Source organism: Homalodisca vitripennis, chromosome X, assembly GCF_021130785.1.
Source record: "Homalodisca vitripennis isolate AUS2020 chromosome X, UT_GWSS_2.1, whole genome shotgun sequence".
In the NCBI taxonomy this organism is placed as follows: Eukaryota; Metazoa; Arthropoda; class Insecta; order Hemiptera; family Cicadellidae; genus Homalodisca; species Homalodisca vitripennis.
In genome coordinates, this window is record NC_060215.1 from 51,123,762 (window position 1) to 51,150,494 (window position 26,733).

A 26,733-nucleotide genomic window follows, 5' to 3' on the forward strand; every position below is an offset into this window, starting at 1 on the left:
TTTTTATTAAATCATATTAATACTATGGCATAGTGCTTGTCACGGTCCATTTAAATGTAACTATGAGGATAAAAATCAGTGTTGAGTCCTTTGAAGTATTACCATCGACAAACACATTTGCCATTGTCTTAGGGGCTGTCCCTAAATTACGGTACATTCCAATACCCTGAAAGTGCCCAAGGGGGAGGGGATGGTTTTCGGCAGAATTACGGACTGTTGTGGAGAGGGGGGGGGGGGTGATTATGATGCAGTGTTATATAACTATTAAACCTCAAAAATTAATTGCTAATTATTATAATAAATTATTCACAAAATTTATCTGTTTTCCTACCAAAGATTTTATTGTTATTATTATATTCTCCCTTTGCATAAAAAAGCAAATGGAAATAAGTCTCAATCATCCATATAAACACCTCCTTAAATGGTAAAGCAGTTTGTTTAAATCTGTTTGTATCAAGTGTTTGACTGAGTAGGAGTTTTTGAGATTTAAGCCAAACAGTACATATAAAATCTTGCGAAACATTGTGGGTAAACATTGTCTCTATCATAAATCCAAATATGCGAGTTGGTAAAAAAGAAAAAAATCAGCGGTCTGCCATAGTACAAGACAGGTGGTACGGTGCTGTCAAACAGGCATATCACAATTGGCACAACAAACAAGCAGATGATAAATCATCTTTCAAGTTGTGTGTGTGTGTGTGTGTGTGTGTGTGTGTGTGTGTGTGTGTGTGTGTGTGTGTGTGTGTGTGTGTGTGCATATAACAGTTGAGTGTAATAGCAAGGTGCGATGTGGTGGAGTTTTCACACCCCAACACATGAGCCAAGTCAGTGTGTCCCCAAAGCACTGGTACAGCCACTCAGTCTATATCAACATGTATATGTGGAAGCTACGCCAACTACCTCTGCTCTTCAAAACTTAGTGGAAGACACTTTCAAAGAAAAGTAAGTCCTAGTCAGCTTCTTTATGGATATTGAAGGAGCTTTCAACTGAATAGCATATAATTCTATGGAGGCAGCTCTGAAACGGTTTGGAGTTCCCCCAAATGCTGTCAAGTAGCCTTCCTAAAAAGTAGACAAGTAACAGCAAAGTTCTGAGATGGATCAGCAACAATTACACCCCAGAAAGGAAGCCCCCAGGAAGGGGTTCTGTCCCCCCTTTTGAGGGCGATGGTAGTTGACGACCTCCTAACTAAAGCAGAAAAGAGGGGATTAAGTCTACAATGCTACGCTGATGACCTGGTGTTATGGTCAAAGGGAAAAATAAAGGCACGCTGAAATGCCTCACTCAAGAAGCCATACATTTTATAGGGAAATGGTGTCATAGGGAATGTTACGGATTAACCCATCAAAAACAAGTATGATAAACTTTACCAGGAAAAGAAAGTTCCAGCTAGTACAACCTATTCTGGAAGGTATCTAGATAAATCATTCTGACGCAGTCAAGTATCTAGGCGTAGTCCTGGATAAAAGGCTAACATGAAATCCACATATTGAGAACACAATATCCCAAGTGACAAAGGCCCTCGGGGATTGTAAAAGTCTTTGGACTGAAATGGGGACTGAATCCCAAAATGATTTATTGGATCTATGAAGCCATAATAAAACCAATGGTCACATATTCAGCATTAGTGTGGCCAAAGGTAAAACAAAAACAGCTGCCAAGAGGCTACAGAGTCTTCAAAGGTTAGCTTGTGTAAGCATCACAGGGGTAATGAGCTCCTGTCCAACCCTGACACTTGAAGTACTGGGATACAATCCTCTGGGGCAGGAGGTGATGAAGACAGCCACATTAAGTGTAATGAAGCTTCTGGATACAAAGGTGATTAAGTCTACCTCTTCAGAAGGGCACATGAAAATAACTCAGGAATTTTCTGAGGCTGAAATGATAACGTATCAGAAAGTATGGTTAAAAAATACTTCTTGGAAAAACCATGCATAGTCTGTATTGAAGATGGAGGAAAATGGAGTAAAAAGAAGGCCTACCCTACTAAAAGGAGTCCAGAAGTTCTATACAGATAGGTCACGCCTTGACTCTAGGGTAGGATTTGGTATTTACGGACCAGGAATTACATGCTACGGTCTTCCAAGCGGAAGTCATGGCAATAGAATCATGCGCAAGAAGACTCATACAGATGAGGCCAAAAGGAGCAAAATAACAAACTGATAGCCAAACTGCACTAAAGGCAATTACTCGTTTGACTCAAAAGCAGTTCGGGAATGCAAGAATGTTCTAGTGGAACTGGCAAAGAAGAACAGAATTACACTCAGTTGGGTGCTGGGATATTTGGGCATTCATGGAAACGAAAAAGCAGATACTTTGCCAAAATAGGTATGAAATCCCTTATGGTAAGGCCTAAATTAGGGTGTGGAGTAGCTTTCTTCTACAGAAAAGCTCTCACAAAAGATTGGGAAAAGAGGATCCCTTAAACTGGAGTAAGGCCTCAGGATTAAAACAATCAAAAACGTTATCTCTCCTAATGCTAAAGGGTGGACAAAGTATGGAGGATATAAGATTTGTATTAGGAATGTTGACAGCACATGTCCGCCTTAGAAATCATCTTATGAAGGTGGGTCTTAGTCAGACTGATGAATGCAGACTCTGCAGAGAAGCAGAAGAATCAGCGGAACACATATAGCTAAATTGTTCTGTCATATCTAAAAGTAGGAAAAAAGTTTTAGGGGCATATCTTCTCAGCCCCAAGGATACCCTCCAGTTTGATTGGCTTGTGTAAAGTTTCAGATTCTGAGGGTAGAAATATAAGTAAGGGAGATGCAAAGGTCCTTTTAAGACTACGTGTGGAAACAACTATCTCTTTCCTTCGGAAAAAAGCACAGTACAGCGAGAGTTGTGCCGAACGATGGTGTAGTGATTTTCTTATTACGCTGTAGTTGCATTTAGATCTAAATAAAGGTAGAGAGGGTAAAACTGTTTTAAATTACAAAAATACACATCCTGAGGAGAAACAGCAAACAGTTCAAAACGATGTTGTACAGTTGTGGAATGCTGGTTTTATAGTAATAAATCACATTTTATAAATTGAAATTGACTGTTACATTACAATTTTTCGAGTAATATAGTTGGGGAGTGGGTGTTGGTGGCAGCAATACATAATTTGTGAGGGAGGTTAGTGTTACCATTACAAGTCCATTACAAGGGGGATACAAAAGCTGCCACAGGCATGGTCATATACAGGATGAATAAAAAGTATAGATACCCCATATTAACTTTTTTATGATCACACCTAGAAAAATCAAACTCATTATAAATATATAAGGTACATAACTGCACTTTTCGGGTAGTTCACAAGATTGCCCCTGTCCCCAAAATACCAAATTTCGGCCTCATTAATAATTTTAAATGTAAACCCGTTCAAGTTACACATTGTTTTAAAGGTCTTTATGAAACAGTGAATCTTAGAGGTAGCTGTGTCAAGCCAGAAAAAAAATGGCAGTTAATTCCAATTTGAAATATTTTTAAAACAGAAAAGTAAAAAAAATCAATATACACAGTTTAACAGTGAGCAAAACCCATAATAACATATACTAACTTTGACCTGACTCAACAAATGAGGGTCTCCAGTCTGATCAGGTATTGTTTGATTCAAGAGAACATGTGCTAGTTTGTGATGGTGTTCACAGAGTTAAGAAGCAGTTATTCATTTAGTTATCTACTAGTTGTACAGTATAGAGTTAAGTGAATAGGTATAACGAATTTAATGATGCATGGTTATGGAGATCAGATTAGACCTTACCATGACTGATAAACGTATTCAATGACATTTTTACAAATTGCAACCTTATTTGAAAACCAGTAGTGCAAACATAAAATGTATTGAAGAGACAGCCAGAGTTAAGGGCCTTCCCAGAACCAGAAGACCAAAGTCAGTTACTAGCAATGAAATGACAATACATGTTTTGCAATATGTTGTACAGAATACCAACTCGTTCTGTTTCGAAAACTTTCAATATTTCTTAAATGTCAGTATGTAAAGTTTTGCGTAATAACAAATTTAAACCTTACAAAATCAACCTAGTTCATAAAGTTCCTGAGGTCAACTTCAATTGCCGAGTCTAATTTTTGAAGTTAATTTCTTGGAATAATGAAAATAATACAGTAGCATTAAATAACATTGCTCTCACAGACAAACCATAATTTATTAAACAGTGATGTAAACTGGCACAACTGTCGGTATTGGCCTGATGTTAATCCTCCCTGGATGAGAGGGCAACATACTCATTAACCAGAAATGTTATTGGGTAATGTAGGGACTCAATTTGTTGGATCTTTTTTTATTGAAGGAAACCTTGTTTCCCCAGTGCATCTTGAAATGTTGCAACAGCAGATTATTCCAACTCTTTGGACAGCAGCAAATAACTTTGATGTAGTCTGGTTCCAGCAAGAAGAAGCACCTCTGCAGTAAGGTCAGGATGCCTGCATGTATTTGGACAACACGTTTCCCATTCGCTGGATAGGTAGAAGAGGAGCTATTGAGTGGTCTGCAAAGTCACCTGATCTATCACCATTAGATTACTTTCTATGGGGCCACATTAAAGACAATGTAGCCTACACATTAATGAAAACAACAGCAAATAAATGATTTGAAAAACCAAATTGTGCAGGAAATTCAAAGAATGAATTTATCTAACTTGGTACTTTAAGATTTTACAACAGGTTAGCACATTCTCAGACCGTCAATGGGGTGCACTTTGAGCATCTGTTATAAAATCACTAAGATTAATAAGCCAAATGAAATTGCAGATTTTGAAATTATTTCTATTTGTCAAACTTATTTGTTTCACTACATAATAAAAAAAAATCATTCATTCAACAAGTGAAAATTTCATAACTTGGCCATATTCTGGACAAATAATTCCTTGGATCTAATATGTTCAAATTGTTCTAACTTGCCGCAAGTATCTGACTGTACTGGTTGGGCTTTATATCTCAAGTAGTCTTATAAGTTAGTAAACTAGTTCAATGTTCAATTAATTTAATTAATAAACTAACTTAGTGACTGGAGTTCATTGTTTAAGACTAAAGACATCGATGAAGCAGTAGATTTATTTTACAACACAGTGTTCTCATGTATCGATCAGTTTGTGCCTAAAAAACGCAATTGTAGAAATACAAAGTATCCTATTTGGTTTTCAAATGAAATAATTAAGAACATTAAACTGAAGAACAGATTGTCCAAAAAGAGAAAATATTCCAAATACCATGATATAATGTTTAAACATCTCAGAACTAAACTTAAAACGATGATTCAGATTTCTCATAAAAATTATTTATCTTTTGTTGAAGAAAGAATAAAGACTGACCCAAAGTATTTTTGGAACTACATTAGCTCCAAGCGCAATTCATGTTATAATTTAGGTCAAGCTGACATGAAATATAAAAATAATGCAGTGAGTAAGCAGGATGTCCCAAATGCTTTTGCTTCATATTTCTCTTCGGTGTTTGACCAGAATTCTTCTGCTTATGACTTGCAAAACTCAATACACCCAACTGTCTTATGTAAAGAAATAAAGACAGTTTTTTCGGTATCAGATGTCATAGAAGCTATCAATGAAATGAAATCAAAGAGGTCCTCAGGTCCTGACAATATTCCTTCATATGTTGTAAAAGGTTGTGGAGAAGTTTTAGCAGAACCACTGTGCTATCTCTTTAATTTGTCCTTGTCAAGTTTTAATTTTCCCCAACGTTGGAAAGAAGCAAAGGTTGTTCCTGTCTTTAAGTCAGGCCAAGCTGAAAACGTAGAAAATTATCGTCCAATATCTTTATTAAATTCATTTGCCAAGGTTTTTGAGCTGTTAATTTACAAACATATATATACAAATATTAAAGGTAGACTGTCAGCTCAGCAGCATGGGTTTCTCCCACGTCGCTCAGTTGTTTCAAATTTAATGGAGTTTTCCTTGGATATTTCTGCTGAATTAGACAATGGTGGAAGGGTAGATGTAATATATAAGGACTTTGCCAAAGCTTTTGATAAGGTCAATCATGACTCTCTGTTAAGGAAGCTGTTAAAGTTCGAATTTAACAATGGGTTTGTACTTTTTATTGAGTCTTACCTCAAAAATAGATTACAATATGTATCAATATCAAATTTAAAATCAAAACAGTATTTAAGTGCTTCAGGTGTGCCTCAAGGGTCTAACCTGGGACCGCTTTTATTCATAGCTTTTATCAATGACCTTCCTGAAAAGTTACAGAATTCAAAACCGCTTCTTTATGCTGATGATCTAAAACTATACAGACCAATTTACAATGAGTATGATTCTAAACTCTTGCAAGAATCTCTGGATAACCTTTTTGAATGGTGTAACTGTAATAGGTTACATTTAAATGTAAAAAAATGTTTCTGCATGACTTACTCCAGATCAAAAAAGGGTAGAACTTTTAATTATTTTATAAATGGGTACAAACTGGAAAATCTGAAAGAAATTAAAGATCTAGGAGTTATGTTTGATTCTTATTTTAAGTTCGACAAACATTTAGACGTTACCATCAGTAAGGCTTACAAAATGCTAGGTTTTGTTATGAGGAATGCAAAATATTTTTCATCCATTGACGCAATCAAATCCTTATATTTTTCTTTTGTTAGAAGTGGATTGGAATACTGTTCAATTATTTGGGAACCCTATACATTAACAAATATTCAGTCCGTTGAAATTATTCAAAATAATTTTTTAAGATATTTGTATGTAAAAAAACACAACACATATTGTGATAGAAATTTCCCCACTGATTCTTTAAGAAATTTATTTAATTTTCAAAAACTTTCAGCAAGAAGACTAATTTTTAATCTATCTTTTTTATTTAAATTACTAAATAACCTGATTGATAGTTCACATTTACTTAAAAATATAAACTTTTATGTCCCTAAGTTTCATTCAAGGTCCAAAATATTGTTTTTTATTCCTAGATGTAACACAATCAGCCATTATTATTTTTCTTTGTTTAGGAGTTTTAGATTTATTAATAACAACCATTCTTATATTGATTTACATTTAGGAAGTGCAAAAGATTTTATTGGAAAATTAAAACCTTTAGTTTGAGACTTTTACTCGAAAAGCTGTAATAATCTGTTTAATTCTTAGTATTCTTACCAATAAGTTAAGTTTTTGGATTATTTGTAGGATTTTTTGTATGTTATTCATGTAACCAATCTAGATATTATTTGTTTAGAAGTGTTTCATTTTGCTCTTTCAATTTAATTCTTATATAATTTTAAGATGTTGTGCATGTTATTTATTTCAAGGTGAAAGTTTTTTTTTCCTCTATTGTTAAGAATAACATCGTTCATTTTGTTTTTTGAGCTAGTATAATTATTAATTTATTTGTAATTTGCACTGCACTTAGGTTAGAGGATAGTATAATTTTTGTCTTATTTAATATAGCTAATTTAGGTAACTGATGACCTGTAGCTATTTATGAGTCAAAATAAAAAATAAATAAATAAATAAAATAAAAACTTAATAATTTTCAGAACTATCATCTGAAAGGATGCACCACTCATTGTTATGGAATTGAGCTAGTACCAGAGCCAGGAAATGGTAGATGGTACTAAGTATATATGTTTTTGGACAATTTTTAGTTTTTTGCTGAAATTCTATATATAGCTGGTGCTATAATTAAACCCTCAAAATCAGGTAATCTCTGTGGAAATCCAGTGATGTGGCAACCCTAATATGATGGAGCCTTATAACACATACACACGCACATACATGCACACACACACATATATAAAATATCAAATGCTTGAAATTAAAAAAAAAAAAAAACATTAAAGAATATCTCATTTGATTTGGAAGAAGAGGATACCATTTGCTGTACTTATGACAAACAATGGTAGATTCGAAAAATAAAATCAGTAAACCTTGAGCACAATGAATAATTCTGACTAATTGTTTAACCATCTGGACCCAGAACTTCATTTAAATTAAGCAAGAGAGATGCAGCATGGGTCCTGTTTAAGTGATGTATTAAGAATCTCACACCACTAGAGCTAACCACAACAAAGTGCGTAACTACAATATCATGAGAGCATTGAGTGATGAAATTTCACAGCTTCTCAATACTAACCAGCTACAAAAATAATGATCAGCTAATTAGCCTGTAGCACTACATAAAATTCCACATTATAAGAGTAAATATACTGAACAAAAAATACATGTGCTGCTATACCGCTAAGAATGTAGTAACTTATTTCTGTACTTTTCAATGTTTCATATTTTAGACAATTAGTAGTCCACAAAATGAAATGTATAAAGGACAATCCTCTTACTTACAAATAAATTTGAGGCAAATGTTTATTTTCATGTCAACAATGATATTGAGCCCCAAAATTTCAAATCTTATGATTTAAAAAGTTTTTATTTAAATACCTATGCAAGTCCACAGCCTGTTAGCTTTAAGAATTTGGAGCACCCACCTATACCTGTAAAGCAACAAATACATAGTCACTTGTCTTCTTGATAAAATTTTTTGAAAATTCAGTTTTGTTAAATTATTACATCAAACTTTGAAGGAGTATTTGAACCCATATGCTTCAATGCTTTTAATGCAAAGATACTTAAAAAGATCTCTATTAAAGTTCAGATGTTTTTGAAGAGATCATTGGCTTTATTGGTTAACTTAAATAAATACCTAAAAATTACACTAATGGCTTTTTTGCACTTCCGATGAATTGTGATTTCTATGGCAGGAATAAAAAATAATTAAAATGTTGAAACAACCACCTCTGAACCACTTTATATAGATTGATCTCAGTGTAAGTCCTTGCTTTAGAAACTGTACTATCCTTTTCCTTTGGTTCAGTGTAGGAATTACATAAATTTCATATACATAAACAACATCAAATATCCCATTGGTGCAAAACGGACTTGTTGCCTCCTCAATGGTTTTCAATTAACAATAAACACAGGCTTGCTGGTTTCCTCAATTTATAGTCATGGAGGGAAACTCATTGAACTCTTAGTCCTTCTATATTATTGCTTCAGGTACTGTAAATATAACAATAAGTGCTTGGAAGCCAGAATATGAAAAGAACCTGATTTTGGATATGTTACGTGCACATATATTCCCAATTTAGTTTTTTTAATTTAATTTTACAGCAATGTTAAACCAGAATACACTAAATGGTTTGAATTCATCAATAGCCCCTTCTACAAATAATACTGGATACTACTATTGTAATTCAGTATTGTTTGCAGTACACTATTAGAATTATTCCCGTTGGCATGATGTTTTGGGGTATATTTGGAGAGAAAATATATTTCACATAAACTCTGAACTAAACAATTTTAAAATACTATACATACTATACATGTTAAATGAACTGATTATACTGAATAAACTGATTATATATATTAAATATTTATATATATATATATATACAGGGTGTATATTATGTCTGGAAACACCCAAAATATATCCTTTAATAATTTAAATATAAATTTGAAACCTCTTTACAATCGTGATAGAGATTGGGCATCTACTTTTTGGAACAAAGTTTTGTTATGTCACACCAACGGGGGACGTCCTGCCGAGGGTATCGTGAATATTCTTAATGGAAGCCTATACCTTGAGATACATAATTTTAAAGGTAATAGCTTACTGAATTGAATGCCACAAACCGCATCTCAAGAGGAATTATTCTATCAGAAAATAGAGCATTTTTAGTATTGCAAATTTACTGATGTTCAACAATGTAATTTTAACATGGTTCTTGCCACAAAAGGTGTTTACACAATTTTTTTAGCATTTTTTTTAAATGTTCAATTAAATAAAACAAAAATTTTCATTTTAAGCTGGTTCTATTAGCACAAATTTGCCAGTTTTTATTACAGTACAATTATGGAAATAATTATGTTATTGATTTTCTTATTACAAATAAAAAATAATGTATGCTGTTAGAAAAGTCTTACAACAAACGTTTTACCTGCATTTGGTGTCAAAGCAATTGTTCGAACTGTGTTCCTTCTACGGTTTGACAATGAGCCAATCTTGTGTAAAATGATTCGACAGAGTTGCCAAACATTTCTTCAGTTATCAAAGCAATCTCCTCTATAATCCTGTTTCTTAGGTCTTCCAAATTATGAGGCTTTCTTCTATAAACATTGGATTTAAATGACCCCCATAGGAAATAATCGATTGGTGACAAATCCGGAGATCTTGGAGGCCATTCGATTTCTCCTCTTCGGCCAATCCATTTATGAGGAAACCTTAAATCCAAATACTCTCTTACCTGTCTCCCATAATGGGGTGGAGCACCATCCTGCTGAAACCATACATTATCAAAGTATTCTCCTGATGCAATTTGAATAGCTGGGATTATTTCATTTTGGAGCATATTGTAGTAAAGTTCGGCATTTAAATTTCCATTGATGAAAAAGGGTCCAACAATTTTTTGTTACCTAAAATTTCCACACCATACGTTCAGTTTTTGTGGTTGCTGTGAATGGGACTAAGTAATCCAATGTGGGTTTTCACTAGCCCAGTAACGGCAATTGTGCCTGTTAACATTGCCATTTAGGAAAAAAGTTGCCTCATCAGAAAAATAGTATGTTGGTCAGAAAATCTCTATTGTCATCACATTTGCGCATCACAAGTTCACAAAAACTCAACTCTTCTGTCGTAATCATCCTCACTTAACTGTTTGGACTAAATGAACTTTAAATGGTTTGTATTTATTAATTTTCAAAATCTTACTCACAGACATAGGGTGCATATCATGTTTGCTGTGCAGCTTTTTCTGAGCGATGTATGTGGGTCTTCAATAAATGTTTGCAAAACATCTAGTGCATGTTCTTCATCTGTTGCAGATTGTATTCCTACCCGACTTTGGCCGATTACGTACACTCCCTGTCATTTCAAAACGCTCAATAGAGTTTTTGATATTGTTAAAACACTTATGGGATTCCTTTCTGGGAAAGTAGATGTCATTAAACAAATTACAAACTTCCCGATAAGATCTTTGACGATCGCCATATCCTCGCATCATCAACAGAGTAATTCGTTCTCTTTCAGACAATTCCATTAAAATGCCAAATAAAAACTGAACTACTGTAATTAGATAACTTGTTGACAGCAATGCTTCAGAGACACTGATTAACTCGACAGGAATGATATGACCTTTGTCCATTTGTAATTCCAAGCTTAGACCTGTCTAGTGAAAGCTCCATGCTCAACAAACTGAAACCTGTAGACCAGATGATTTAATAACACAATAATGTTTTCTCATAGGCTAGTGACCTTTGTCTCTTTAAACCTTCCTGCTGACTGGGAAAACACCAAGTACAGATTCATAAAGTAATCAGAGAAAGTGAACTCATAAGTTTTATTTCATTGTAATAAAAACTGGTAAATTTGTACTAATGAAAACCAGCTTAAAAATAAATTGTTTATTTTATTTTAATTGAACATTTAAAAAAATGCTAAAAAATTAGTGTAACACATTTTGTGGCAAGAACCATGTTAAAAATTACATTGTTGAACATCAGTAAATTTTCAATACTAAAAATGCTCTATTTTCTGATAGAATAATTCCTTTGAGATGCGGTTTGTGGCATTCAATTCAGTAAGCTATTACCTTTAAAATTATCTATCACAAGGTATAGGCTTCCATTAAGAATATTCACGATACCCTCGGCAGGACGTCCCCCGTTGGTGTGACATAACAAAACATTGTTCCAAAAAGTAGATGCCCAATCTCTATCACGATTGTAAGAGGTTTCAAATTTATATTTAAATTATTAAAGGATATATTTGGGTGTTTCCAGACATAATATACACCCTGTATATCCCTGGTTATCATGCCCACACAATTAAAAGGATCGGAAGAGGATTTCTTTGGTCATCGAACAGTGATTTAGGACGAAAAGTTTAATTTTTATAGCTTCAGCAGAATATAAAATAATACATTTTTATTACATTTATTATACATTTTCCTTTAACCCTAATGTAGGCCTTCACATCAAAAACTATTACTGGAAGAAAAATAATTAAAACTAACATATAAGTTCAAGTAATGATTTGAATAGAACTTATAGTAGTTCTACATTAACTTTACAAGTCATACATAAATACACCAAAACGCTCTTAAGACTGTCAGTTAGTACTCAGTTTATGTCAGCTAACCCTGGAGTTGACAGTCGTTCAAAGTCTAACGACATGACGTTGTCAAATGATCAATTTATTTATAACATTTCAAATCAAGTTAGGTGATATATTTAGGTACCATTAAAATGAGGAAGAGTTGTTTTATCAACACAAAATGTTTTTTATTCTTATTCTTCCTTCTAAATTGTTATGATTCATGATCGTTTGCCATTGTATTCCGTCTGCTGAGTCTACAATTACTGTTGTTATTGACGTTCAGTATTTATTTCAGTGGTTGAATTTGATACATTTATTACCAGAAAAACAATAAATATAGGCTAGTTCAGTCTGATTATGTCAGTGACAAAATATATTCATGAAATTATTTATTTTTATTTCAACTTTATGCAAGTTTTGGTGTTTTGCCGGTAAGTGTATTAAAGTCTATCTCACTAAACCGTGTTTTCAAATATACAAATGTAAATAGTTTTCTCTTCAAAGTCTACCTTATCATTCTTTTTTATTAGTTATTTACTCTATACTGGAAATTTTTGAGACAGAAGTGTTGGTATTTTGTTGCATATCAATGACTTGTTTTGAACCTAATCCACATTTTGAAATAGACCTACGTTAGCGTAAATAGCTTACCAAATAATTTGTTGTTGTAAAAACCCCATAGATCTATAAATGTTCTGAAACTAGATTTTTTTCTATCTTCTACCTATTTTGAAATTAACAATCTCTAACTTTATACTAGTTTGTTATGCATGATCCACCTCAAAATTATATAAATTTAATATTTTAATTTCAAGTTTCACCTCATGTAAAAACTATGTAAATCAATAAGTTATATTTAAATTAGTATGTTATAATATTCTACGCATATTACCGAATACAACAACAAATAACATCATTATAAAAACACAGTATTTGAAGTCTAGATATAATTTAGAATAAGTGCTTGTAATCTGTAATTTAAATTAAGGAAGTGGAAATAGTCCACTGATGCATATTTGGCAGACATCAGATAGATTAGTTTCTCTCATTCTTTTATCTGGCAGTGATCAGTATGCAGCTAATTGTAACAAAGTATTTAACTCTTAATTACAAACACACGTATTCATCTAGTACACTGATACTGGGTTCTTTTTAGTAAACAATGACAAGAAAGGTTAACTTTTCGTCAAGAATGAACTTGAAAAACCCAACATTCTAAAACATGTCTCTCTTCTTTCTTAAAAAGAAGTTGAACCTTCCACTCACGAAACACCCTGTAGTGTGTGTGTGTGTATACACATATTTAAATAAATGAAATGTAATTAATATATTATATTATAATTTTATATATATATATATATATATATATATATATATATATATATATATATATATATATATATATATATGGGAGTAAATTTAATTTTAACTAAAACAAAAATTAGGGGGTTTCTCATTGATTAGGTGTAAAAATTACACTAGCCTAACTTAAATGTTTCTTCAAGATAGCTTAGTAACTTATTTTACAAATAGCCTCCTAAAATATTAACTTTAACATAGCTTATTAATAAAGCCCACTTTTTCCAGGCATATTAGTTAGGCCTTTATCCAGAAAATAAATAGATTAAAAATCCTAGCAGTGTTCATTTTATAGGAATATATATATTATTGAGAACAACTCAGTACTGCATGAATGAAAAAAATCCGAAAGTTAATAGGCTAGTTGGACATAACATACCTGGGTAAATTGATGAAGATGACTTAACCTAGAGTCAATAGCAATCAGAGGATACCCTTATTAATGGTGAATACCGTATCTTTCGTCTTCACTATTCACACAGTCAGTGCCAACTCTATTATCAATGCATTAATTCATTTCTAAAATGTTTCCATAACTTAAATATTATCTTGGAAAATAATTATCAAATCAAACTTGTAGGAAACGCCTCTATATGCTGTTGTTTTTAGTTGACAATTATAAAAAGACAGTTCAAGTTACCTTAAAATTTAGACAGTAGCTCTCGTAATACTGGTTTCTTCACAATTAATGTTATTACCAAACATACCAAGGTTACCTGCTTTTTACGGATTTGATTCAACCGAGTCCAACTAAAAAACAAAATGATGGCAAAATGGTTGCTTGTTTTATGTTACAGTTTTAGAATCTTCAAAACTTTAAAAGATAGAATTACAGATGAAATACAAATGAATTTTAGGTGTCCTGAAATTGCTTATACAACACAGTTATTGCACGATTTACCTTAATTGATTCAGAAGGTCGATTTCTTAAAAACATCAAACACCCAGATCTTTATTACGATTGTAACCCCCTCTCTGTCGTCTGTCTCTTCGGACTCTCCACTTAAACCAAGTAATCTCAATTCCCAAACCAGAGTTACCACTTTTCTTGTAACAGTTCTCCCTAACCAAAAACTAAAACTCCCTCTTCTTCCTTCCATAAAATGAAAACCTCCTTACAAGCTTCCCATAGTATTAAAATTTTAAATAGTGTTATGTGCTAAACATTAGCCTTGATTATGTATAGACGAACGATAATACACGTGAAAGTGTACATTTTCTACTGAAATGAAATATAAGTGATGTTACAAAGTTATATTTTCATATGTAAGGTGTATGTCAAATTCTGCGGACCCACATTTCAATGCGCTATTGAGCACCTTTAGAAAGGCAGTGAATTTGGTCAAAACTTGGGTTATTCACGCTCACATCCACCTTAATTCGATGGGTTTGAACACACTTTGAATGCGACGTTTCAAGTATTGTTTTAATATTTTATTTTTAATGCTAATAACGGTAATGTTTATTTGTCAATCGTCTGAAACACTGTAAATATGGCAATGACTATTACTGCATCGCTGGTGTACATATATTATCTGGTGGTTTTATAGTTCTGCTCAGAAAACTCGTGTTCACAATTAATGCCTCATCTTGTACTTCTTCTTTTTTTTTGAGCTAGTCTATTAAGCTGGTTATTTCTGCGTTTCTATATTAAAACATCTATAAAACTAATAAAAAAACTTCCAGTGTTTATATCGAAAACAACGAAACATGCTGGTTTATGGCACTTTTCAACCAAACTGCAATTTGAAACATTCATAACTTGCAACCTATTAATCCGATTAAGATAAAGTGTTTATACAAGATAGATACTTGTGTACCCTATATTTAAGTATGCAATTTCAGAATTTTAGAATATTATAACAATAAAGTTGTTGTTAATTACCATCCTGACTTATATTCTTGTCCGGGACTAGTTGGTCCACAGCATTCAGCGTTGTGGAGTTCTTAGTTATTATCTTGAGCGTGTGATTTTGTAAACCACAATTCAAAACATTAAGTTGAGATGGTTTTGTTAATTTACCGTAATCATCAACGTTTCCTTTTTAACGCGCAAATCGCCAGACTACTCAAAGCGGTCTACAATGTTATGTATAGTCGAAAATAAACTATCAGGCGATCGATTATTTTGAAATAAAATGCTCTTGGGGGGAAGGTCCCGTTCGTCCCCTCGTCGGTGCGCCCCCGGTAGGTTGACAGAGTTTCATGGTCCTTGTATATTTTGTATATTGCTTCTTACCTTTGTTTATTTGTATTTATTGTTATTCGTTTTTGTTTATGTATTTATGTTGCATATTTATTTATCTTGTGTATTTAGTGATTGTGTATAATTTATTTTCTAAATTGTAATATGCACTACATACATATTTATAGCAGTTACCCATATGTCGGCTTAAAGCAATTTAAGATGCTACTCTTATAAGTGTGTATTTATTGTTTTCCCAGTTTACTAACTGGCCACACTGCCTGAAAAGGTGACCAGTCAATTTCTAAAAATGTTATGGTTTATAGTTTTGTTTTTGATTGGAAATAAATTAATTAATTTATTTACTTGTCTTATCCTTATCTCAAACATATTCCACCCACTGCAAATATATTCAGAAAAAAGAATGAAAACTTACCTACCCTAATTACCTGACTGTCATGCACGTTCCCCGATCTACCTTACCCGAGGTGAAACAACAGACCAGGAAACCGAACGTTCCGAGAGCAATGTAAACCTGCTACCAGAGTACCGGTCAATATTTAAAAAAAATCCTAACTATAACTGTCTCGAACGTGTATTAACCAACTCAACCTATATTTCAAAATGTAATGTCAGTATCTTAAACCTTCTCTATCCAGGGTATATATATTTATCACAAGAAAGAAAGAACAAACTTACCTAAGTATACCACAAGTAAAAGGTAAAAAGTATTAGTAAAAGATTCTTGTGTTATATAAGAATAAAATACGACAATCTGCTAATTGCCAATCACTAGTATAAAACTGTTTGTTGTCTGTACTATACTGATATCTTAACGATTTTATTAGACTTTAATTTTATGAAATAAATATTTTATTTCGGACTTGTTTGTGACAAATATATTTAGCTTTTGCTCAGAAAACCCTTCCATAGGACGGTGGAGAATAAATATTTACGTAGGTAGTAACTGTGGTGAACCAGAGTGAAATGGATCGGAAACAATTTTGTGTCCAGAAAGACTACAAAATGTTACCCCATCAACAGCATTGATATACTCTGCTTCTCTGGAATCTCTGTTTGAGTATGTCTTTATTCGAGTCAACAGAGCCCCTGCAAAAAACTGCAAGATGCAGACATTTATTAAGACGTCTTGTATTGTGTCGATTGTTATATATTATAGTACGCGGCCTACTCATAAAAGTTTCCATAAAACGTATGCTATGTTTGTTATGATAGTGTTTTAGCATAAAAAGTTGTGGCTTTATCCGATTCTGCCTGAGCACAACAGCATTGATGAGAGGCGCTGTAATACCGAAACCCGCTTTGATTGACTTTATGTTTGCTGATGACACCACAATCATCACCAGGCATAAAGATTTTGATACAATTGAAGCTAATATGTTAAAAAAATTAATGACATGGCTTAATTTTTCAAAACCTGTTTCTTAAATTGAATCCTGATGAAACAAAAGTGGATTGTATTCAAACCAATTAAAAGCGCCTTTTAAAATTTTCAACTCTTTCCTTTAATGAAACTCAGCTTGATGTCATTCATGGGGCCGACTATCTGGGGGTGAGATTAAACGAGTGTTTAGACTGGAATAGATCGAGTCTAGTGTAACAATGGGAATTTTTGTCTTACTCAGCCCTTAGAGAGCTAAAAACTTGGCCCTAATGAAATCCGTCTAACACTCCTTGGTCGATTCTCTATCTCCTACTCTATAATATTGTGGTGAAACCCCCCCCCCCAACCCAAACCAAAGTGACCCTTTACTACAAGAGGCACTGTGACTCGTCCAACGCCAACATTGGTCAACTGGATATGACTTCAAGTACAAGTAAGTAAGTAAGTATCCCACTTCGTGATAATGTTAACGCTACATGCTCTATTGAACCTATTTCGAGTTATATTTCTTTTGCTTTTGCTGCTTTAATTTTGAAATTTTGTTGCCGATATATTAATTTCATATTGATATTGTACATAGTTTTTATGTATGGTTCAGGATTATCTAGTTTAGCATGTATGTCGCCCAAAAAGCGTGTTGGTGTAGCTTTTATCTGAAGAGTATGCAAATTATAAAAAATTGTATATTATTATTATATACCAATCCTAGAGTAACTGTTTGTCCCTTTCGTGATATATCTATGCCAGCGACACGAACCTACTCAATTATACTGCTGTGTTGGCTGAATTGGGTTAGAGCTTAGAGAACGGTAGTTGTTTGATGGTGTCTATGACTTCGTGATTCGTGACTGTGAATTGTAAAGTATACTTAAAGTTTTATACGATAAATGTGTTCCACATATTAAAATATTGTATGAGGCAAATCATTTGTTTCATAACCAAATATCAAATCTCGATGTAGAATTAACTCAATCGTCTTATAGATATAAATATATACCGGCAAAGTAAGTAATTTAGTCAATAATCACATACTTATTAGCAAGGACTTTCAGAGTTTACGTTCTTGTTCTCATTACTGAGCGTTTTAGTGCTATAATTAGGTGCAATTTTAGTGCAAACTTAAAAATTAACCAGATTTATTAACAATTAACGATACTTTAGCACATAAATAAAGTTATGATCCATAGTCATGTTGTAAGGATAGGCTAAGATTATAACTAAATTCTCTAGCTTAGGTTTTTGAGTTTTCCATTAAGTACTTCACTTCATTTATTGGGATCCAGCTTTTCCCTAGACGTTAATAATATAATTTTGGAAGAAATTTATAGATTTTATACTTTATAGGCCAAGTAAGTCCTTTGTTTAACCCTAATCTTAAATAATTGTCAGACCTGTAATGGCAGGCATCTTTTGCTATTTGTTTATAGGCCTATCATTATTTCAACGGCTGTAGAGTTAATTATTGAGGTAAAGTTGATTTCCTAATTACATATTTTCTTGTTCAGTATGTATGGAGTTTTCATATATATTTAGATTTGTTAGAATATTTTTACCGACCAACTATTTTGTGTAATTCTCTATTAAGTTCAATGTTTTACTATTGTAATATAAGTACATGTGTAAAAGGAGAAAATACTATCACATTTTATATAATAATTACAATTTTATTTAACCGTTTAGACAGAGCAGTAAAAAGGTTTGCTGGTGAACTTTCCAAGTTTAACCCTTTAAAGAAAATATAAAAAATGTATGAAAAATATAGAAAATATTTATATTTATAAGTCACAACTACAATTTACTTAGTTTTATGTAATCAAGATAAAATTTCAAATTAGTATAGTCTACCAAATTACCAAAAAAGTGTTCATTTCTTGCAAAATTAAAATCTTAATTATAAACTTCATAATAAATATTCATACATTTCAATGAAGAAAACAAGTTGGTCCACAGGAATTACAGTTTTTTAGTGGATAATTTATATTTTTTGGTGAACTGAATGAGAATTTTGAACTTTTATTTAGGAACAAATCACAGTAAAAACTAAGATATTAAATGAGATTACATTGAAAATGCCCCTGGGCCTTGGTGGTACCATCCAGCCAACACAAGAATTAAGGTAGTAAAATTTCAAACAATTAAAATAAAGTAGGCTAATAAAGAAATAAAAATTATAGAAACTTTCAGAATATTAAATGAAGAGCAGGGTACAATCCGGCAGCTGCTTTGGGAAAGTTATGAAGCTGGTCCAGTGTCTAAAACAATTAAACTACAATGTATCCTCAGCTAGAAGACAATGGCCGCATGTTTTATACACAAGGAAAATTGCTTTAAAAATTTTTGGTCGAACTAAAAATGATACAGTTTCCGAATTTTTCATTGGAATGCAATCAAATAAATTCAGGGAACATCCACTGTTCATATTAGTCACAGGTATAACTTCTTCACATTTAAGTAGAAGTATTTGTAGAAGGTAAAATAAAACGCGAATACATTATGTGCGAACAAAACTGGTAATGGCAAAGACCAAATATGAAGAACAATTTCAAAGTAAGAACTGTACTACCAGCAAATCTAATACTACCGGTAAAATTAATTTAATAATGAGATGCACGTTGGTAGAAAATGTTGCAAAAATGTTGAGAAAGAGGAACAAGACCAAGAGCACAGAGGAAAAATATCTTCATCATGGAGGTAGAACCTGTTATTGACCTCTAAAATTAATTTTCCTTTTTTCACCTGAATGTTGATATCCCAATTATTCCCTCCACCAATATCTACCCCTCCTTAGCTTGTTATCTCTCCCACTCAGAAAACCCTAATTCCCCTTAATGCCCTAGATTGATAAACCTAAAATTTAAAACATATAAGATATTGTAAGAAATTGAAAAAAAAATGTTTGAAATTGTTATACCTAATTTGGTAAATTAGAACCCAAAAAATAAATTAAGAAAGTACAGTTCTCAAAAATGTAGAACTTTTTGAATATTTACAATTATTTTAATTATAAAATTACATTTTTTTCTAAAAAAAAGTGAAGAATGTCTTTTTCCAGGCAAAGTTAGGGCCAAACAAACCCCTCGTAACACTTAACTTGGGGACCAGTGGCTTAAAGATGACTTCCAAACTACCGCCAATGACCGGGTAGGCGAACTGTTTATGAAGACAGGATTGCTCAGCAGTTCCAAACAGCAGCCAAACAATACTTTGCGTGATTCGGTTATATCGAGACAACTACTGTACCCGCTATACTGTGTTATTGGTAATGTACTTACTACATTTATTCTGTTGTCCTATTGGCTTTATTTATTTTTCCTTTCTTTCAAATTTAATTAAATTTCAGACATTAGTGAAAACTTTGATGCTGCTTTCCTTATTGGCTATATTTATATTGTTTAAAAAGATTTCCCATGCTTGCCTATTTATTTGGCTAGAACCTGTAACACTGTCTGACTTGTGACATACTCTCCCACAGCTGTACACTTTTCCCAAGTTACCTCAGCAGACCTGTACTCTTGTGATTATTTCTTGCTTATACCATATGTCATAAGTTTTCTTTATTGGCATTATCTCTTTAATTGTTACAACTTGGGATCATGGGATGGAACCTTCACAAAACTTTTGAAGAATCTCCAAGAATTCTCGCCTTTGAAGTTTACATGCAACTATTCTGATGTAATTACCACTTTGTTAGATTTAGACATATGTTCAAATCAGGCTACATAAAAACAAACTGCATGTTAAAACAACAAACACCATGAATTATCTAAATGTTTTAAGTTGCCAACCAATGTATATAAAAAAGTCTAGCAAAGAAGCTATGCAACCATGATATAGACCAATGATATTGAAAAATTAAGCAACATTTTAAACTTTAAATTACCCAGAAAAAATGTTTTAAATCAAATAAACAAACTAAAACATTCAACAAGTAGCTTCAATTATAAAACAACCAAAGTTTATTACACAATTTTTCCTGGACTACAAAATTAACAGTATTAAGAAAATTGCCCATAACGTCTTACTGTCCTCTCCAGATACCCAACCTTTTATGGCTAATACACCTAGAGTAATATTTCGAAAACCTACAAATTTAAAACAAACTTGTCCAACCTAAACTACCTAAATGACACCAACCCGTTACTAATGGATGTGAGCTGTGTAACAAACCATGTTGCGGTTCTTGCAAAATTATGAAAAACTCAAGAGAATTCAAAAGTAATGTAACTGGTTTAATATATCCCATAATTGGTAACTGTGACTCTAAGAATGTAATTTACCAAATTAATTGTAAATTTTGTAACAATCAGTACATTGGCAAACATCTAACCACCTTAGAGTCAGAATAACAGGGCACAGATTTGTTTTTTTTTTCATAAAAACAAGGCCAAACATGCTGCTGAGCATAAAAAAGACAAAATCTAAGAGTGTTATGATCTTAAAGGAATTACTAAGGTCTCTCCTTGTTCTGAAGAAAATTTAAATAGGTTAAAATTTAAAAAATCTTGAACAAGCCCATCAGTTACTTCTAAAATCTAAATACCCAAATGGTTTAAATTTAATATAAAATTAACTTTTCCAAATTTCCTTCTGTGCCATTAATGATATAACAGCTGAGTCTTTGAATGTTTTAGTTGTGTATTTAAATTTTTGGTTATTTTCTTCTTATTTGTTGTGGTGTTGTTTTATCTTGTTTTTTTTTTGGATTCGTGTGAAAGGAACTTATCATTTATTATGAAATAATATGTAAATTAATTCACACAGAATTAGTGTTTAAACACTGAAATATTAAAATAGGCTAGTATGATTTTGTTATTATTGTTTTTAAGAGACAATTTTTATTGCAGTGACAGTACAAAGATTCTAGCTTTGCAAGTACAGATTTGAAAATACAGGTACAAATATGATGTATTTTTATTTATAATATACTGCATATCCACTGATTCACTCCAAATGTTTTTAAACTTACACTGCAAGATGTCATAGTTCTGAATAGGGTAAAGAAAGGACAGGAAAGAATCTGTTATCATATCTGAGACTTATATATGTTATTAGAATTCTTCAGCATAAACACAACAATAACAGATGGCAGTCAAAATCAAAGTATTCATCACTTTGGTGGCAGTGACGGTTCACGTGCTTCCTATAGGCCTAAGGTTATGTACAGTGCTCAGTGTAATATGTTTTAAGTTTATTGTGTTTATGACACAATAACATAGTGTACATAATTTTTATACTTTTTCTTCTCAGCATCACTGTCTTACAGTAAATCAAGCAATGTAATCAACATAGTGTAAATATAACATAAAGAAAATAAACAGTACAATTCAGTGTGATTTTTAATACAAATAAGTACTTTTGTAGTTTAATTTTATTTTTGTATTAATAAACTACCTTATTACCTCAAATTTATTACTTTTACATAACTGCAAAATGTATGTACCATGTACATAAAGTACAGGTAACCAGTAAACTGCCATTATCGATTTACATAAATGAATAAATTTTTAGTAAAAATTATGCTAATACTTTAAATTTATCATCCAGTAATTTCATTTAACTGAAAATTAATTTAAAGTATAATGTGTAAGTATTACCTGGAACAAGAAACCTCCTTCGTGAAAATTTTGTTGTATAAACTCAAAAAATAAGTTTGAGACAGACAAAAATTTAGCAAGACCGAAATAATGTATTTAATCCATTGTGTGAGCATGGCCATGAGCGTGGCCTGGGAACTGCCATTTGGGTAACATGCAATGTAAAAATATGTAGAAAATTAGTAGAAAATATAAAACATTTTAAGTTAAAGAATTTAATACTTATCCAACCTACTTTTTCAATATATACATGGTGTAACAAAAAGTTTGGGCTGGTTATGCATTTTCAGATTCTATGTGTGATTCTAACCTAAAAATGAAGAATAACTTTTTTCAAATTACACTTTGTTTAGCAGCTATCACCATTTTGTTTTTTTTTATTAAAAATGTTTTTGTGTTCTTATCTTGAAAATTGTTACAAAACTTATAAGAAATAACAGTTTTATGAAAATATTCATATTACACATGCAAAGTAAATGGCCCATAATTTGACAGTATTTAAACAGATGTTATTTAAATCAGCTGTTACTGTAATTAAAATGCAACAATGAAACTGACTATTGAACTTTTAATATCTAATAAATGTAAACATAACAAAATTTAATTAAATTTATTAATTATAAATAATTAGATTCTAAATTAATGTTTCATATGTCCTCCATGGCTGACAGCACATTGCCATAGTCAATATACTAACGATTCTCTTACTCGGATTCCTGGTGTAGCCTTAATGTCTCTGATACCTTCTTCTATCCGTTGTTGTTAATCTTCAATTGTATCAATTGGACTTGTGTATACCAAGGATTTAAGGTGTCCCCAAAGATAAAAATCAGATTCTGGTGATCTAGGTGGCCAAGCTACTGGTCCACTACGTCCAATCCACTTATTTACAAATTGTCTGTTCAAAAATGCATGTACATTAACGCTTAAGTGTGGAAGAGCTCCATCACGTATAAACCCAACAATTCAAACAACTCATTCTGGATGAAATTCAAATAATTTTTACCATTCAGTCTTTGTGGCAGAAATACAGGACCAATCAGCACATCACAATTAACACTTGCCCATACATTCAATGAGAAGTTATATTAAGTTTTTCCTCTGCCCATTCATGTATATTGTGAAAATTTAAAATGTATGTATTCAATAAGCAAAATGTGAGTAAAATATTTGTGTATAACATATTTTTGGGCATAAATAAAGTACACACAACCGGGTAGAAACAAAAATTAGGAAACATTTTTATAGAGTCTATAAATAATTTTTTTTTCCAGAACTGAACTATGGATATAGACATTCCCCTTCCTGGGGAAGAAGTTCCCCTGAGTGAAATAGAACCACCAGACATTCCTATGCCAGATGATCCTCCAGAACCTTTCAGAGGATCTCCTGTCTCCACTCCAGCCATTTCTGCCGAGTCTACTCTATCAGAGCCATCTCAAGAGGATCCTGAAGATATAGATCCTGTTCTTCCATCTGAGCCTGGACCATTCTCAACTGCAACAGATGATGAGTCTTATGATCCTAATAGGTATTTTTGTTTTTTTTAAGGTAATTTGTTTATTAAGTTACATTTTAGAATTTAATCTCATTTGTTTTACAATCTTACATGCAAGCACACACACACACGCACGCACGCACACACACACACACACACACACACACACACACACACACACACACACACACACACACACACACACACACACCTTTATACAATCTGAAGGCTTCTAAACAACTGATAGTAAGTGATTCACCTCAATTCATGATTTTTAAAATACCCATCCTAACAACAAACCCATCATGGTCTCTTTTCAAATATATAGTTATTAAACAATCCTGCTGTGCCTTTTTAGACATAAAGAATGTTAGAAATATCAAACAAAATCAAGAATATTGGTAACAAAAAGGGCAATTTGGTTCATAAGATTGGGTCTTTAACTTATTCCTGAGTTTTTTCTATTACATTTAAAACTAATTCTTATAATTTAAAAACATACAAAGATAAAAAAAAAACATATATTGTTCATCATAATCATTTTTCAAAAAGTTCAAGGTGGGTATTAATACCAGTGCCAAAAACATTGTGTGAAAATGTCATCGCAATGTAGGCCTAATGAGTACTTTTTGAGGAATGTGTTACCAAAAATAAAAATTTTAGCAACCAAAACTAAAATCAAAAAGGACCATTTTATGGGCTTGTTTTATTTTCTTTTACTCTTTACAGACCTGCACCTTATCCAGTCATTTTAAGACTGATACCATATTTCTGCTAGGTTCCAGTCACAAACCCTCCTGTACCTTAACCTTAGAAATTTAACCTTTATTAAATGACAACAATGCTTCATATACAGTGTGCCTTATAAGTCCCCCACCTCATATTAACTTTCTTATAAATAGGTATGAAGTGATTTACTTTGGAACATGTTTATATGAATTTTTTTTATGTATGAAAATTTTAGACCCCATCTCCAAATATAGGGTAGTTTGAGGTTGTCAAAATCTTTAAATAGGAACCCCTAGCAAGTGGCACCTCATTTTTACAGGTATTATAAAAAGGCAGTGCGTGTGTGTGTTTAATAGTCTGCAATTTGATTAAAAACCGAAATGAGGAGCCTTTAAGAGGCTATGAAAAGTAAGGTAGGTTTTTCAAAGTTACATGAGGTAGACCAAGACTTAGAATTTCTGTATGTAATATACTATAAATGTAAAATGTAGTAAAAACAACATAACACTTTTTTCCTAAATATTAGTACATTAAAGCGGTTTTAAAATTTGGATTCAGAATGAAATAATTTAGAAGTAATTTGTTTAATGTATGTGAATGATTTATTTGATGCAGTTCTGTGTTGTTAATACATAATTAGGTGATTGTTGTTTCTAATTTTGCAATTATGATCAACATGTTTCAATAAATTGTGTTTAGAATCAAAGTGCTGAAAATAAATATTCTGAAAAATTGTAAAACTCTCAAAATAAAGTAAAATAATGTGTAGTAGAATTACAAAACCAGCAATAATATTATCTTTGGTGTTCTTGAAAAATAATTACCTATATATAAAAAACACTTTACCAACCATAAAAGTTACCTTATTCAAGAGCTTATTACAATTTTAAAGAAATAAAGCAAACACAGAGAAAACTTTCCAAGAGAGAAATGTATGATTCTTATTGTTATAGTATAATAAATGTTAAAATTTAACAATTGAATTTTGAACAAAATTTTCTAATGTCACTTTTATTTATCAACTTTATGATTAGCTACTTAAACTGAATATAACTAGAATAAAACAAGCACTAGTTTTAATTTTAATACTTGGGCTTAACTGTTAATTTAATACATTTATATTTATATACATAATATTTCCTTCTAATTTAAAATCTGCTTGGAGCTCAGAAAACAATTTTTCTGACTAAAGTTGGGATATTTTATTTGCAGTCTCTAAAAAACATGTTTTGTACTCTAAAAGTATGTTTAAAAACTACTGAATATAGCGTAGTATAACGAAAATTAAGTTTTGTTTTCCAACTAAGGGAACGAAATATGTTTCATGTTTAAATATGCAGTGGTAAATAAAATATTATTTAAATGCTGGCTTATGCTATTGGTAGATATGACATTTGATAAAAGCAAAAGTTAGTTGAATCTTGACCTTAGGATGTAACTTGCATGTATATTCCACTCTAGTAATTGTAACGGGATAAGTTATTACTACTTAGAACTATTTGTTAAGTCAATAAACAAGAGCCAAGTCTAGGCAGTAGATTCCCACTGAGTAGGTTAAATTGTTAAGGATTGTCTTATGGACAATAAATATTTTCCTTTTGGGAATTTTACATGTAAATGCATTTGTGTGGATACTATTTCTGCGAGATATTATTAATTGACCATACATTGAAATTTTAACATAAGTAACCGCATTACATATTAAATAAAATGGAACAAAAACTACCACGTATAACAACGTTGATAGTTAGTGCTAAACATATCATTTCAGAAAGCAATAATGAGTTACAGGTTATAATTTCACTTCAGGTCACACTTCAGGCTAAAAAATTATTGTTGACCTGTGGCTGATGTATCAAATTT

The 26,733-nt window shown here is 32.0% G+C and overlaps 2 protein-coding genes across 9 annotated transcripts in view; one reads left to right on the top strand and one right to left on the bottom strand.

Annotated features, from left to right (window-relative positions):
- Positions 1 to 14,498, bottom strand: part of LOC124368991 (transmembrane and ubiquitin-like domain-containing protein 1) — a 29,085-nt gene extending 14,587 nt beyond the window's left edge. The window contains exons 1-2 of one of the 4 annotated variants that reach the window (XM_046826583.1): positions 14,361 to 14,471; positions 8,389 to 8,441 (exon numbers count right to left, since the gene is read on the bottom strand). The gene's annotated coding sequence lies outside the window, so the exon portion shown is untranslated. Of the gene's footprint in view, positions 1 to 8,388; positions 8,442 to 13,838; positions 14,052 to 14,099; positions 14,313 to 14,360 lie in introns of those variants that run through there. The other 3 variants (XM_046826582.1, XM_046826585.1, XM_046826584.1) reach the window with 3 other exon arrangements.
- A 3,348-nt stretch (positions 14,499 to 17,846) lies between these two features.
- Positions 17,847 to 26,733, top strand: part of LOC124368992 — a 165,636-nt gene continuing 156,749 nt past the window's right edge. For 3 of the 5 annotated variants that reach the window (XR_006923031.1, XM_046826588.1, XM_046826589.1), the window contains exons 1-3: positions 17,848 to 18,053; positions 20,102 to 20,308; positions 23,918 to 24,174. Coding sequence is in view for 4 of the 5 variants with exons in the window: in XM_046826588.1 (XP_046682544.1) it covers positions 23,927 to 24,174 (248 nt within the window). In the remaining variant the exon portion in view is untranslated. Of the gene's footprint in view, positions 18,054 to 20,101; positions 20,309 to 23,917; positions 24,175 to 26,733 lie in introns of all 5 variants that reach the window. The other 2 variants (XM_046826586.1, XM_046826587.1) reach the window with 2 other exon arrangements.